Source organism: Symphalangus syndactylus, chromosome 15, assembly GCF_028878055.3.
Source record: "Symphalangus syndactylus isolate Jambi chromosome 15, NHGRI_mSymSyn1-v2.1_pri, whole genome shotgun sequence".
Lineage (NCBI taxonomy): Eukaryota > Metazoa > Chordata > Mammalia > Primates > Hylobatidae > Symphalangus > Symphalangus syndactylus.
Window position 1 is genome coordinate 68,628,227 of NC_072437.2, and position 15,899 is coordinate 68,644,125.

The 15,899-nt window shown below is 37.8% G+C and overlaps 1 protein-coding gene across 3 annotated transcripts in view; it reads right to left on the reverse strand.

The window, feature by feature from the left end:
* Positions 1–13,080: 13,080 nt before the first annotated feature.
* The window catches only part of SUGT1 (SGT1 homolog, MIS12 kinetochore complex assembly cochaperone), a 38,939-nt gene continuing 36,120 nt past the window's right edge, over positions 13,081–15,899 (reverse strand). For all 3 annotated transcript variants that reach the window (XM_063618803.1, XM_063618804.1, XM_055245260.2), the window contains one exon: positions 13,081–13,201. In XM_063618803.1, coding sequence (XP_063474873.1) covers positions 13,100–13,201 — 102 coding nt within the window. In that variant the 3' untranslated portion in view covers positions 13,081–13,099. The remainder of the gene's footprint in view (positions 13,202–15,899) is intronic.

Here is a 15,899-nt window from a genome sequence, read left to right on the forward strand (position 1 = left end):
CTCAGTAGTGGTACAAACCAATCCTGATGGAACATCTCAAGTTAGATTTCAAGGTCCTAGTTTGACTCAGAATGGAAGGAAAAATGTGACAGCTGCCATTTAGTCAGCACATGGAAAATGTTTTCGTTTTCTGGCTGCAAAAACTTGTGTTTTTACACCTCCCCTTCCACCAGCACCTCAAATAACTGTGACACTAAAAAAGTAGATAGAATACTAAGAATAACCACTTAACCCACTCGACAGTTTCTTACATCAGATTTTATTATACTGAAATACAAGCTACATTTTTACAAAATAGAAATTCTTTGTGAGTGGATTGACTTAATTTTATTTCTGTATAAGCTAAATATGTTTATCTGTTTTATGAACATGTATTTTATAAAAATGGTCACAATATATTTTTTAAGTTAACTGATTTATTGAGGGAGGAGGAGAGAGTTGACCAAAGTCTACATGCATAGACAGTCCTAAAAGTATATCTCAAACATGAAGATGTAAATTTGAGAGTTAATGATACAAATTTCAGCAAAAACATTTTACAGGCAGAGAGTGTTTTGGTGTTTATAAAAGCTGAAATCCTTTTGAAGGGCTTTTGTACAAATATGCATGCTCATATACTATATGCATATATAGGTGTGCTTCATTTTGAGAAAGTCTAGTATAATACTAGCATCAAATTTACAAAACAGGTTTAGTGTTGACTGACTGAAGAACTCACTACAGGTTTTACTTCAACTGCTTACATTCAAAAGTATTCAATTTACAAATTTTAGGTACTTACTGTGTAAGGTAAGTACATTTATAAATAAATACTTTTATGCAGGTATAATCTAAACATAGCAAATAACTGAGGCTATTTTCTAAGGTGTTTGGCTTAGTGAACCTTTTTTACATCTTTATAGTTTTAAAGTCAAATACATAGCAGTCTTTATTTGGATGTTATGTTATCACAGAGGGATAAAAATCAGTAATGGGACTGGTAACAGTATACCCACTAAGTTAAATTAAGTAATTGGTTAAAACACCAAATTATTCAAAACCATTTAAGAGATATGCCCCACTAAATTCCCTCTGAATTCAGTAATTTACAGATGTTGTGTTTCGTATTCCTCTTCTCACCTTTGTGCCTGCTCCTTTGTAAACATTGTTTTCACACCAAACTTAGAACTGAATCTGAACTGCAGAAAATCCAACACCTTTTCTCTCCTCTGCACATGGCTACAAAAATTCCAATAGTAACAAGATAGTTTGAAAGACATACCTCTATATACTTTTTACTAGCATTGCATTTGCAAACTTACTTGAAATTACTTTTTTAAAAAAACAGGATTTCTATGGCGTCCTGTCCTTCAGGGTTCCTTCTAAGGTATGAATTGCTAAGGATTTTCTTTTCAGCTGCCTATATTTCATCAGCCTAGATAATTAATCATCTTTTATACTAAATTTGACATATACTGACAAAGTCAAAGACCTGTAATAAACTAGACAAGCAAAAACTTTCTCTTAGCGGGACTAACGCTGTTAAAGGCAAGTGGTTTCCTTTCCATTAAAACTATATTCCTGCCTGTTAAGTTACTGAGGTAACTCTAAAAAATTAAGCAGTAAAAAAGATCTCCATGGGATGTGCCCTAACACAAATTCTACTCTGCCTATTCGACCAGCACCATAATTTTTAACATCCACTTAGCACCTATGGGTAATTAAACAGGCATCATTTGAGAATATTCCAGTTGCTAAATAGTACCCATTAATTAGTACTATGCTATGGCTCTCTATTTCTCTGCTCAGTTCTAGTAATATCTTAGCAGTGATAAAATAGTGTTTTGCCCAAATAGTTATTCTCATTTTGTTTCACTTTGATTGAAACAAACATCTGATTTTCTTTCATCATGTGCTGTCATACGATATGGATTCAATAACTTAATCATAATGACCCCCAAGATTAAGAAGAAAAAAAGCATCACTCTACCTTTTAATTTCTATGTTAAGAGGGAAACAAAATCTTCAAAGGAGCAAGCCAAGTAGCTTTTCCCCTTCTCTAAACTTTACTGGAAATAAGGCATTAGAGGTGATTAGTGCTGATCTCACTTCTCTCCTTTACTCCTTGACATCACTGTGTTCTACATGCAGTCCTCCAGGTCACCTGCTTCAAAACCATCAGTTCATTCAAAACAAAGATTTACTGGACCCTCTCTCAAAGGTACTGATTCAAAATCTCAGGAGGAAAGTAATGAAGGTCTACATTTTTAAAAATAAGCTTCCCAAGTGAGGGTTACTCACCAATAAAGCTTAAGAACCACTACCCTATATGTTATACAAAATAGCTGCCCAATGTTATCATTTTAGTTGTCTGATATCAGAAGGTCAGCAGAGGATTAGGGTAAATCAGCTAAGCATGGTGGCTCACGCTTGTAATCCCAGCACTTTGGGAAGCCAAGGCAAGAGGATTACTTGAGGCCAGGAGTTAAGAGAGCAGCCCGGGCAACACAGCAAGACCCTGTCTCTACAAAAAAAATTTAAAAATTAGCTTAGTGCACTAGTAGTGTAGTCCCAGCTACTTGGGAGGCTGAGGCAGGAGGATCACTTGACTCCGGGAGTTGGAGGTTACAGTGAGCTATGATTGAGCTACTGTGTGCCTGGACAGCACAGCAAAACCCTGTCTCTTAAAAAAAAAAAAAAAAAAGATTAGGATAAATAAGTTTTGAGAGTCTATCACCAACTATCTGAGTTACATTAAAAACCTGTTATGAAGAAAAAAGTACATGAGATGACAGCACTCTGGAAAAAGTGCATCTGTAAAACCAAAGGTTTGGACTACGTAATATTTAAGATCCATTCCAGCTCCAAAATCTTGACTTCGTTTTTGTCTCCTCATACTGACAGTGGATGGAATGCAAATACATGTTTGCATTCCAGGGAATAAGAGGTTCCAAAGCTACCTCTAGTCTTGGCAGATGGCCCATAAAAACATGCTCTGTTGATCTGATTTTAACAACTCTAAAATAAAATCCTATGCTACACATATTCCTAAGTCCCTGTTCACAACCGGTCATTCTCCAATCTTGCCTTGGTACTTATTCTGCTGTAACTGTACTTATATTCCAGAACAAGAAATAGCTTTGTTAAACAAAGATTAGACTAACATATGCTATTACCTATAGTTTAATGTGTTAAGGAATAAAGGGCAGACATAAGTTGAGTATTCAGGCTGAGGGCTTCTTTCCACCACCACAATCTAAGCTCCATGAAGGCAGGGAATTTTGTTTACCTAGTACCTAGCACCTAGCTCAGTGTCTGACGCGTATTTGACAATCAATGAATTTTGCTGAGTGCATAAATGAATGAGTGGATGTCATGAACCAAGTTCTTTTTCAGATACTTATATTATTCTATTACATAACTTAAAGTAAAAGCTCACTCAAAGAAAAAGTGTATGGCTTTTGACAGCAAAGACTTGAAGGGCCTCAAGGGTGTTAATACTGTTTAAAAATAAGGTATACAACCCTCATCAAAGAGGTATACAACAACCCTCATCAAAGAGGTATAAAAATAAGGTATACAACCCTCATCAAAATTTCTTCAGGGATTCCAGAAAAAAAATGGACTGGTGAGCAATTCAAACTTTTGTCTCCAAGAAAATGGGTATGCTTATAAATTGACTCACTCTTTGTTTCCAGATTGCTACATATGCTCAAACCTAATTCCACGCCTGGCTTTTAAGATCTGGCCTCCCCTGTACTCTCCCCAAGAGAGTACATTTGTTTTTTATCAACGGAGGGCTAACCTAGTTAGAAAGTAAACTTCAGTCCGTTCAATTAAAACAAAACAAAACAAAACAAAACAAAAAACAGCCGGGCACGGTGGCTTACACCTATAATCCCAACACTTTGGGAGGCCAAGGTGGGAGGACGGCTTGAGCCCAGGAGTTTGAGAAACCAACCTGGGCAATGCAGGGAGACCCCCATCTCTACACAAAATTTAAAAATTAGCTGGGAGTGGTGGCACACACCTGTAGTCCCAGCTGCTTAGGAGGCTGAGGAAGGAGGATTGCTTGAGCCCAGGAGATGGAGGCTGCAGTGAGCTGTGACCATGCCATTCCAGCCTGGGCAAAGAGCAAGACCTTACTAAAAAAATTAAAAATAAAAAAAATAAATAAATCAGGACACCCCTCCAAAAAATGGTATCTTAAAATTAAATAGCAAAAAAAAAAAAAAAAAAAAAAAAAAAAAGTACTTGGATATCACACTGGTTTTGATTAGTTACATAACTATTATTACCTCTAATAATGTAGGTAAAATTAGCTCTCGTGGCTGTGGGTTAAAAACCTACTTAAAAATTACAACCCTGTCAGAAACAGTGGTGCATGCCTAGTCTCAGCTACTCAGGAGACTGAAGCGAGAAGATCACTCGAGCCCTGGACTTTGAGGCTATAACACACAATTATCACGCCTGTGAACAGCCACTGCACTCCAGCCTGAGCAACATAGCAAGACCTCATCTTTTTGAAAACAAATTACCATTCTATTTACATTGACAAATAAATGATCAACTTAAAGGGCTTGACATTTTTAAAAAACCCCAATTTTAAACACTATGATTTGGGATGAATAACTTCCAGTATTTGAGTACATACTATGTGAAAGGCACTATGCTATGTATCAAAGATCCAAAGCTTAAGTAAATAACACTAACTGACCAAGACACACAAAGTAAAACAGATACAGCCGCAACTAACCCTAAAACATGTGACACCATGAGAGGTGTCATAAATAGAGGCATAAACAAGGCACTCCCACATCACAACTAGAATGGCAACGCATTTCAGTAGAGGGCATGGAGCGGGGAGTTCCACAAGAGTACTGACATTTTAATTGAGGTCTCATAGAATGAATGGAAGAAAATAAGGGCATTCTGTGCAGTGATAAGACCATGAGCAAATCCATCCAATTCTGGGAGCCTGTTCTGTATGTACCAGGTGCTACACATACAAAGATGGAAGCCAGACCCCGCCCTCAAGAAACTCAGTCACACGGGGGAAGAAATGAATCAATTGTAATGTATTGATCTGACAAACACGGAATAGATCAGCACTCTCAAGCATGCTCATGACACATTGTGGTTTTGGTATGACTCCATCAAAGGATCCAGTGATGTCTCAACCATAAGCAAATAACCCAATCCAATGCCACAAAAGTCAGTAATAGAGTAGCAAAAGATTAGACTGCTTTCCTGGAGGTAGCATACAAACTCAGTTTTGACACATCAGTAGGAAACAGGAGATGCCCAGAAGGGGCAGAAAAAGGAATGAAAATACATGACATATTCAGAAACAGCAGATATCTGAACACTAAAAACAAAGAATATGCAACAGACTAAGTGCCCTTTGCAGAAAGGACTTTACATTTAAGTAGCATTTATTGATAACATAATTTGAGTCAGGACTTAGTTATTAAATCCTCACAATCCTGAGTGTTAATTATCATCCAGTGTTATAAATAAGAAAAAAGTTCAGATAAGTCACTTGCCCTCAAAACACACAATTATGAAACTGTCAGAACTGGGATTGTAAGAGTCTAGATTCATAAGTTACTACTCCTTCCATTACAAAACAACAGCTGTGTCTGTGGTGAAGTATAATTTTTTTAAAGTCAATTGTTTTGAAATAGCAAAATAATAATAATAATAAAGGAAATGCACTCAATTTCTTAAGCATGTTTCATCCCCCACTGGATATATATCCTCAGCCTAAGCTCATTACTTATGAATGTGTTCACTTTTAGTCAATTCAAGCCACAGAAAAAGGTTAGAAAACAGATAATCCGTAAAAAGTGGTAGTTGTGAGAACTCCCAGCTGAGAATGGGCCCATATTAATGTCTATACACTTGTATATGCTCCACACTGATTCATTTGGGGCAAGAATAATAAGATTGATGAATTAACTCTTATAAAAACATCTATCAGCAGGCTGGGCGCAGTGGCTCACGCTTGTAATCCCAGCACTTTGGGAGGCCGAGGCGGGCAGATCACAAGGTCAGGAGATCGACACCACGGTGAAACCCCGTCTCTACTAAAAATACAAAAAAATTAGCCGGGCGTGGTGGCGGGTGCCTGTAGTCCCAGCTACTTGGGAGGCTGAGGCATGAGAATGGCGTGAACCGGGAGGCAGAGCTTGCAGTGAGACGAGATCGCGCCACTGCACTCCAGCCTGGGTGACAGCGCGAGACTCCGTCTCAAAAAAAAAAAAAAAAAAAAAAAAAACACAAACAAGTAAGTATCAGCTTCTTTTCACTGATGGGAATAACGACAATCAGTGGTTTATAAACGGCGTGATTTTGTACCTTGTATTTTTTTACAAATCCTAATAGTTTTACCTTGTTTTGAGCTTTGAAATTGAAATGAAAACCAGAGAACTTCCGAAGGAAGTCCCTTAACATTCTACATCTAGTTTATATTTTCTGCCACCATTTTATTTTACAATTCTTTATAAAGTGCTGCTCACAATACTTACATAATTAAGCTCTGTTTAAGTAAAATTATTAAAAACTTTTCATGAATTTTTATGCTCTCCAAAGTACAAATTTTATAAATTACAGTAACAATTGTTAACTAGCTGATATACTTTCCTGACAGAATTCCAAATCTTGAAAGACTGAACTTACAACACAAAAAAAGCTTCTCTAGGATTTCCACCTTCCAGCCTAGGATCATCTGATGTTATCTGTCACATGAAGCACTGCTCTCTGCACTTCACACACATAGATACACAATTCCAAAACCCTCAGACCAGATGAGTTTTTGAAGTCAGAATTTTGGTTTTTAGAAGATAATGCAATATAGATAGACTATTAATAGTTCCCCTTTATCCATGGTTTTGCTTTCCACAATTTCAGTGACCCACAGTCAACTGTTGTCCAAAAATAACTGTTCACATAAGTTTTGTTGCAGTATATTGTATATTCTATTATTATCTTACTGTGCCTAATTTATAAACTTTATCATAAGTATACATGTATAAAAAAATGTAGTATATACAGCATTCAGTACTGGGGGTCTTGGAATGTATCTGCCACAGTTAAGGGGCAACTGCTGTATTCTGTTACAATTTCAGCAGGATCAGCGCTAGCATTCTATAATTAAACATTTAATATTTCTGCTGCAAAATGTGACTATTCATATTATAAATTCAGGTCACCTTTTATATCACTTGTCATACAGATACACACACACACAAAACCTTAGTATTTTGAGCCTTCTGGATTAAGATAACTGTGGAGTTACATGAATTCATTCAACTAAGACCATGAGGCATGAGGTGGATCCTATTATTTTCTTTACATAGATGCAAAAACTGAGGCACAGAGACATTAAGCACCTATCCATTGTCACACAGCTAGTAAGCAACGTAGCCAGGATGATCCCAAACAGGATGGCTTCAGACTCCATGCATTTAACCACTATGCAATACTGTCTTTTCACAAACTTAACAAAAGCTTTAAATATATATTAATAGTATGCACAATTGTTTATTATTTAGAGCTTTTGTGGCTGCATTATAGAGTACAGTTTTTTAAAAAACCCCATATAGGTATTAAGGACCATTTTCCTAACTCCTTCTAAAGAAGCTGAAAATTACCTTTAGGTAAATGGCAGTGTTTCTGAAACATCTTTTTGTATAACTGAATCCTTTAATCATAGGAAAAAATAAAGTCAATGATACAGGTAGAAGTCTCAATGTAAAAATAAAACTAAAAATCTGAATGTGAAGGCATACCAAATATTTAAAAGACTCCAGACAAGCCAAAATTCAAATGTTTATATATATATATATATACACAAAATGCTAACATAGGAAAAAGGAAATAACCTGAATCATTCAAATTTTATTGGAGAAATCAGTGACACACAAATCCTAACATGTCTGTAGGAATAAAACCTTGAAACAATCTCAGCATTTGTACAACGGAACTGGTATGAGAGCTCCCAAGTTAAAGGGAAAAAAATTTCATTGGCATCATGTACCAGTCTTCTTACACATGCAACAGTTGTTAAAAGTACACTGTTTCTCTGTAATGATCTAGATTTGAGAAAAACAGCACCCTCTCAAAAATCAGACTACTTCTTTGTATTACTTTCATTATGAGGCAAGAGATTTGGATTCCTAATAAGCTTTCCTACTTAAGAAAGTGAGGATCTCTAGGAATGTATCTTCCCAGCTCATATATAACAATTAGTTCTTGGCTGGGCACAGTGGCTCACGCCTATAATCCCAGCATTTTGGGAGGCCAAGGTGGGCGGATCATGAGGTCAGGAGTTCAAGACCACCCTAACCAACATGGTGAAACCTCGTCTCTACTAAAAATACAAAAATTAGCTAGGCATGGCGGCACATGCCTGTAATCCCAGCTACTCAAGAGGCAGAAGAATTGCTTGAACCCGGGAGGTGGAGGTTGCAGTGAGCCGAAATTGTACCACTTCATTCCAGCCTGAGCGACAGAGTGAGACTCTGTCTCCAAAAAAAAAAAAAAAAAAAAAAAAGAATTAGTTCTTTAACTTGAATATTCTCTGCTTCATTTCCAGTCAGCTGATTTGGTAATAAAAATCATTCATTCCACATCTAGCTTATTAACCTGACGAGAGGACTGCAGTTGTCAGAAGTATGGGTAATGGAGTCTCACAGGCCTGGGTTCAAATCCCAGCTATTGCAATTACTTACTAGCAGAGTGACTTGGGCAAAGAACTTTACTTTGGCCCCATCATCTTTCTGATTTGCAATAATGGGATGCTATTGAAGGGCGATTAAAAATGAGATAGTGCCACCCAGTCCATAAGAAATGCTAGTACACAGTAACTACCACTATTTGCAGTAATGAGTTAGCATTGTATATGATTTTAGCTGATTTGGAGGAGCAACTTTACTAAGGTAGGAAGTGAGGCTACGAGTTAAATTAATCTCAGAAACCAATCACAAGGATGGCTCCAAATAGTAACATTTGTAGGTAAATCAATATTTTCCCCACAAGTTCCCAAAATAAAATCTCTTGGTGTGTCTAAAATGATCTTATGATTTAAAAAATGCACAGATGGAGAAAGGGAAACCACATCAAAAGAGATGAACCCTTTTATTTAAAACTACATATGACCCTTCCCTGCACAGAAACCAGTATTTTGTCCTTTTAGCTTTTATCATCTAATTCCCCTAGGCAGAAATAACTTAAATCCATACTGTCATATGGTTACAGTAGCAGGTATGAGCAAAAGATGTACTTCTTTAGAGCTAGTTACAAAGGGTAAGTGGCTCTAGTAACTAACAAAAACACACACCACCTAGAAACCTTCTACCTTTTTTTGGAAATGTCAGTAGAGCTACAAGTTCAGAGAGATGCACACCTATCTGAACAGGAAAGATTCCAAGGAATTTAAGTGCATTAGGCTGATTAGATGGTAAATTAATATGCAATTTTGCTCTGGGTCAGTGATATATCTCAGAGATCAATAATCTCATCTGATATGTAGGTAACTGGGGAAGGAATAGAGGAAGGTAAAGTGAGAAAGAAGAGCCAAAAAATATTTAAGTACTGAACTAAATTAAAATTTCTATCTAAATTATTCGCAATAGCATTGTGAGATATCTCCATTTTAAATATTTACTTGAAGTTCATGACTGGGCGTGGTGGCTCACTCCTGTAATCCCAGCACTTTGGGGAGGCTGAGGCAGGTAGATAACTTGAGCCCAGAAGTTCAAGACCAGCCTGGGCACATGGTGAAACCCAGTTCTACAAAAAAAATACAAAACTTAGCCAGTCGTGGTGGTGCACGCCTGTGGTCCCAGCTACTTGGGAGGCTGAGATGGGAGAATCATTTGAGCCTGAAAGATTAAGGCTACAGTGAGCCAAGAATGAAAATGTGGGCCAGGCACAGTGACTCACACCTCTAATCCCAGCACTTTGGGAAGCCAAGGCAAGAGGATTACTTGAGCCTAGGAGTTGGAGGCTACAGTGAGCCATGATCGCACCACTGCACTCCAGCCTAGGTGATAGAAGAAGACCGTGTCTCTAAAAAATTTTTTTTAAAAGGAATAAAAATGTTTTTAAAAACTAGAGTTATTAATGCAAGCCATCCTCTTTCTCCAATCCATTTCACTCCCTATAGACAGAAAACAGATTGGCCAGTAAGTGCCAGTGCTAAAGGCTGAGCTTGTTAGTTGGCAATCAACTCTGAATGGGTATTAAGACATAAGACAGGAAATTACCAAAATTGACCTTGATGTTTCAAACTTGTGGTATAGATATCTAAAGAGATTACTAGATAGCAGAGTTCAAAAAGCAGATTATTCTATTCCAGATTCTTTGAAGACAGTGGGAGAATTCTGGATTCATCAAGGTGCAAATTATTATGGAAATCAGAAGAGATGAAATCTACAAGACCAAGAAAAACATGTATTCCAGGACTAACCTTAAAAAGGGAAAGGAAACACTTAAGAGGAAAAACCTATACAGTCTAAAGAAACAAAAGGCTACTAATACTAACAGCACTAAGAGAACCAAAATTTGAGAAATGAAAATTGGAGTCTAGAAACAAAGAGGGAACAATTAATAGCTACATTGAGATAGCAGATGATAAGGATAGAGTTAAGAGGCTCTTAATCAGAAAGAAGTTTTTTGTTTTAACTTTCTGGAGGCTTACAAGCTTCCATTATCTAGAATGATTAAACAAAGCAGTACTTTAGAGTGGGATTCTTGGGCAGCAATCTAGCCTACTTTTCAAAATTCCCTTGACCTATAAATCTAACATATTTGACAAGGTGCGTTTTATAATGCTTTCAGTCATGTGTTTTACAAACTCCCTTCAGACCAGCAAAATCCCAAACCCTGCAACACTTAGCAAATCTAGACAATAGGTAAGCATATTCTAGATAATATGTCCTTTAAAAACAACCAAAGATAGTACTAGATTTATTTTTTAACAGCTATTTATTTTTTTTGAGATGGAGTCACCCAGGCTGGAGTGTAGTGGCATGATCTTGGCTCACTGCACCCTCTGCCTCCCGGTTCAAGCAATTCTCCCTGCCTCAGCCTCCCAAGTAGCTGGGACTACAGGCGCATGCCACTACGCCCAGCTAATTTTTGCATTTTTAGTAGATACAGGGTTTCACCATGTTGGCCAGGCTGGTCTTGAACTCCTGACCTCAGGTGATCTGCCCGCCTCCGCCTCCCAAAATGCTGGGATTATAAGCACGAGCTACCGCACCTGGTCAAAAACAGCTATTTCAATAGTGTCATTTTTAAGAAAGAAAAAGTTAAGCGGTAAAAATATGCTTCTGTATTTAGAACCATGGATCTTTAATTATAACTCTAAGACTCTATGGATTATATACAAAGGAACTAAGAAAGGCCTAAACCTATTGAAGATTATGAAGGTAGTCAATGACCGAAGACTTGCTAGAGCTAAGCATTCTTTTCCCTGGTGTACTGCTGTACGTCCTCAACTATGCCTCTGCAGCAATAGCCTTCCTCTTCATCTTAGGATTAATGGTACTGAGAAAATTTAACATACAGAATACAAGTCACTATCCTATTTCCCTAAGGAGAAAACTTTAGAAATCCATCCAACCAAAAACTTAATTTTGTCTTTTCCTTCAGTGTTCAAGAAGAAAAAAATGTATCTAGTAGCTCTAAGTGGACAAAAGGACACATGAAAACTCTAGAATGCTTAAACAAGCTATAACAACAAGGTTTGGGCACTATCTGGTATCACCTTACTGAAACTTTCCTTAGTAACTCCCCTACACCCCACAACAAAGGACTAGAAGGAAGGAGCTGAAATCCTACTGTTTTGGAGGCTGAAATGATGACCCGTTTGCCTCCCACTTCCCCTGCTCTGAGGGTATAGAGTAGTGCTTTGCCATAAAAATGTTAGTGACACTTAACAGAGCTGAGACCAACATCTGGGGTATTACAGTTGAGAAAATCATGGTGAGAAAACAAAGTCAGATCTACAGGTCATCCATAGCCTATAACAGCTTAGACTGTAAACAATTTTAATAACAGAACATTTTCCTGTCTCTAAAGTGTATTTATACCGAGTTCAGCATTCAATCTTTCCACAGTTCCTTCACGAATGTTATTTTTTTTCCCTGCTACATTTATAAGCTCCTTGAAGTTAATAATCATGTCTTTTACTTTTTGTATTCTCATGATATCTATATATTCTAGGCACAGAGTAAATACTAAACATACACACATTAATTTACTCTCACAGCAGTTACCATAAACCAATGAAACCAAAGTAATCATGGGGACGTGACGGCAGAGATTTTCTAATAAAGAAAAAAAGTACCAAAAAAACCCATCAATGCTGTAATTTCAGGAATCCTGCTGTGATAAAAGAAGCAAGTGGAGTTGGGCTTTCCTAGAACCTTCTTTGCCCCACCTTCACAGATTATCCTTAGTATAAATTTGCAGTGTGTTAAAACTCAGGTATCTATGTTTTATACAGAAATTTGCAAGGTAAGGAACAAAATATCTCAGTGCAATTAAAATTACAAATTCTTCCCATTAAAAGAACTAAATGGGAATTCCCTGTGATAATTTCTCAAAGTTCTCATTAAAAACTTAAGAAAAAGGTAAATAAACCAAACATCTTCATAGAAAAATTGTATTTACAACTCCATTCAAAAGCAGTTTTTAAAAGCAAACACAATGTAACACTGAAGGTGAAAAATCTAAGTTCACCCAAAGCTGCCAGGTCTAATAAATTACTGACAGAATACTGCATCAAAAATAAGGTAATAACCGAAAATATACCATTAAAGATTTCTCCATCCCCACAACTAGATAGAATGAATCCATCTAGGAGCAAATGATATGCTTTATTCAGTTTCACCGTGTCTGAAATCTTTAAGGACAGAAGTGATAAAATGTTATCTTCATTCTTCATTAGACAAGAACACTTGAAGGAAAATTATTTCTAAAGCACAAAGAGGTAAAGAGGTATAATCTTTCAAAAAGATATTCAGTGTTCAAAATTCAAGAATGCAATATCAATACACAATGGACATTAGGTGAATATACACAATACGGTGAGAGCAAATTAATTTATTTAGTACTTTTTCCATTCCATATCATCAGGAGGATTGATTTCAACTTTCCTTTTACCTACATCAGACCAGTTGGTACTCAAAACTGTACCACCCGACTCCATCTGCAATGAAAAATAAAAATAGATTAATTCCTGGACCATATAATCAAAATAGAATATTTTTCTAAAAATGTTCCAAGCATAAGGCCCCAAATATTGGCTACTATATACAGCTCAATATAAACTCTATGCAATATATATATAATAGATTATACACAGATAAAATATATAGCTCAATATAAACACAAAACAATATTTTTATTTAATCTTAGGCATTCCAGAGGTTAACAAGTTCCATAAAATCTGAAAAGGAAATCCTAAAGTGGTCAGGGAGGTGCACTACATCCTTTGCTAATGAGCATAGACGTGCATGTGGAAAAACTACCTTCAAATGAAAATATTATTAGCTCCCAAAAAAATGATTATTGTAATCTCTTTTGCTGAAGACCATAAAGACCAGTCAAAATAATCTCTTCCTGTACCAGCTGAAGAGAACTTTAAGGGCCTCTACTTTGTGCTCTCTTTGGGCCAAACACATGCAAGTTTATCCAAAATTTTTTAAAAATCAAGGTACATAAATGCAGGTATAGAAAGTCAGTGTCTCACTGAAGAATTGATCATTTATTTACCATCTACTGAATATACCACCTACCAACAACCCAAGCATATTCATTAATATATTAAAAAAAACCATCTGGACATTTCTTTTTTTTTATTTTTTTTGTTGTTGTTGTTGAGACGGAGTTCACTCTTGTTGCCCAGGCTGGAGTTCAATGGCATGATCTCGGCTCACTGCAACCTCCGCCTCCCGGGTTCAAGCGCTTCTCCTGCCTCAGCCTCCCGAGTAACTGGGATTACAGGCATGCACCACCATGCCTGGCTAATTTTGTATTTTTAGTAGAGACGGGGTTTCTCCATATTGGTCAGGCTGGTCTCAAGCTCCCGACCTCAGGTTATCCGCCCACCTTGGCCTCCCAAAGTGCTGGAATTACAGGCGTGAGCCACTGCACCCGGCCCCATTTGGACATTTCTTATTTTAACATGATAAAAATCAATGGATTTGAACCACATCAAAGAATAGTGCGAATTATTAAAATATAAACATTTAAAAATAACCAACTGTGTTAGTGGCCAATGTATACAGTTACATATCCTACACACTGGAACCTCAATGTAACCCCATGTCCGACACACTCTACCGAGCTCCCTCACGTGGGCTTTTTTGCATGGCAGTGATTTTTGTGTCCTTAGTCATCTTCCAAACATGAAATGTCACCACCTCTCTGTGGCTTCCTCTGACCTCTTATTTCTCTATTCCTGTAAATTTGTCTTCTGTGTGAGCCTAATTACCATTTACATAACATGTGTCACAGTGCATTGTTGCAATTTAAGGTTCTGTCTTCTTAGATCTGCTTTCCACCCTTGACTTCAACTAATGGTGAGAGCTCATTAAGGCCAAGGAGTACATTTTACTAATACTCATATCCTAGTTCTAAGCACAGTGACCTGGCACATAGTGGGCTTTAAATAAAATGACTGAATTACATTTGACAAGTCTGTATAATAAACTACTCCAAGGCCGGGCGTAGTAGCTCACGCCTGTAATTCCAGCACCTTGGGAGGCTGAGGCGAGCAGATCACCTGAGGTCAGGAGTTCAAGACCAGCCTGGCCAACGTGGTGAAACCCCGTCTCTACTAAAACTACAAAAATTAGCCAGGCGTAGTGGCATACGCCTGTAGTCCCAGCTACTCTAGAGGCTGAGTCACGAGAATCACTTGAACCTGGGAGGCGGAGGTTGCAATGAGCTGAGATCACGCCACTGCATTCCAGCCTGAGTGACAGAGTGAAACTCTCTCTCTAATAAACAGACAAACACAAACTACCCCAAGAGGACCTTCAGTTGTGGATTTGGCTTACAATCTGACCATACTGGCTGATGACACTTATCGCCCCACCCCCACACCTCTCCTAATAGACTGCAGGGCAATTTAGCATTTCCCTCTGATTATTTTGTATATCTTGGTCTTTTGTGCCAATTAGATAAGGAGATTATAGAGAACAAAGTCTAGTTTCTTTCATATTCTCACAAGGACAGAAGCCCCTGGTATATTCCAGATCAATGTTGCTGCAAAGATGGCTTATTTTATGGGTATACACAATTTGGTTATAACTGTCAAAGTTTCTACATGAAAATGAGTGCAGATTCTATCTTCGATCTTTGATTTGATTTGACTTGACATCTTTGATCTGACATACTGCTAATTTTGTCTACCATACTTTTAAAAGTCAAAAGTGAGAATGACTTCTCCTGGGAAGATCAAGTAGATGTACTTTTCCTATTCTTCCCAGTAGTAAATCTAAACACCCTAGATGCTACATATGAAACAGAGGTAGTAAAAAGACTCTAAAAGGGGCCGGTGCAGTGGCTCACACCTATAATCCCAGTACTTTGGGAGGACAAGGCAGGAGGATTGCTTCAGTCCAAGAGTTCAAGAACAGCCTGGGCAACACAGGAGACCTTATCTCTATAAAAAAAGGAGGAGGAGGAAGGAAGAGGAGAAGAAGGAGGAGAGGAAGAGGGAGGGGGAGGGGGAGAGGGAGGGGGAGAGGGAGAAGGGAGAAGGAGAAGGAGAAGGGAGAAGGGAGAAGGGAGAAGGAGAAGAAGGAGAAGGAGAAGGGAGAAGGGAGAAGGGAGAAGGAGAAGGGAGAGGGAGAAGGAGGGAGAGGGAGAGGGAGAGGGAGAAGGAGGGAGAAGGCAGA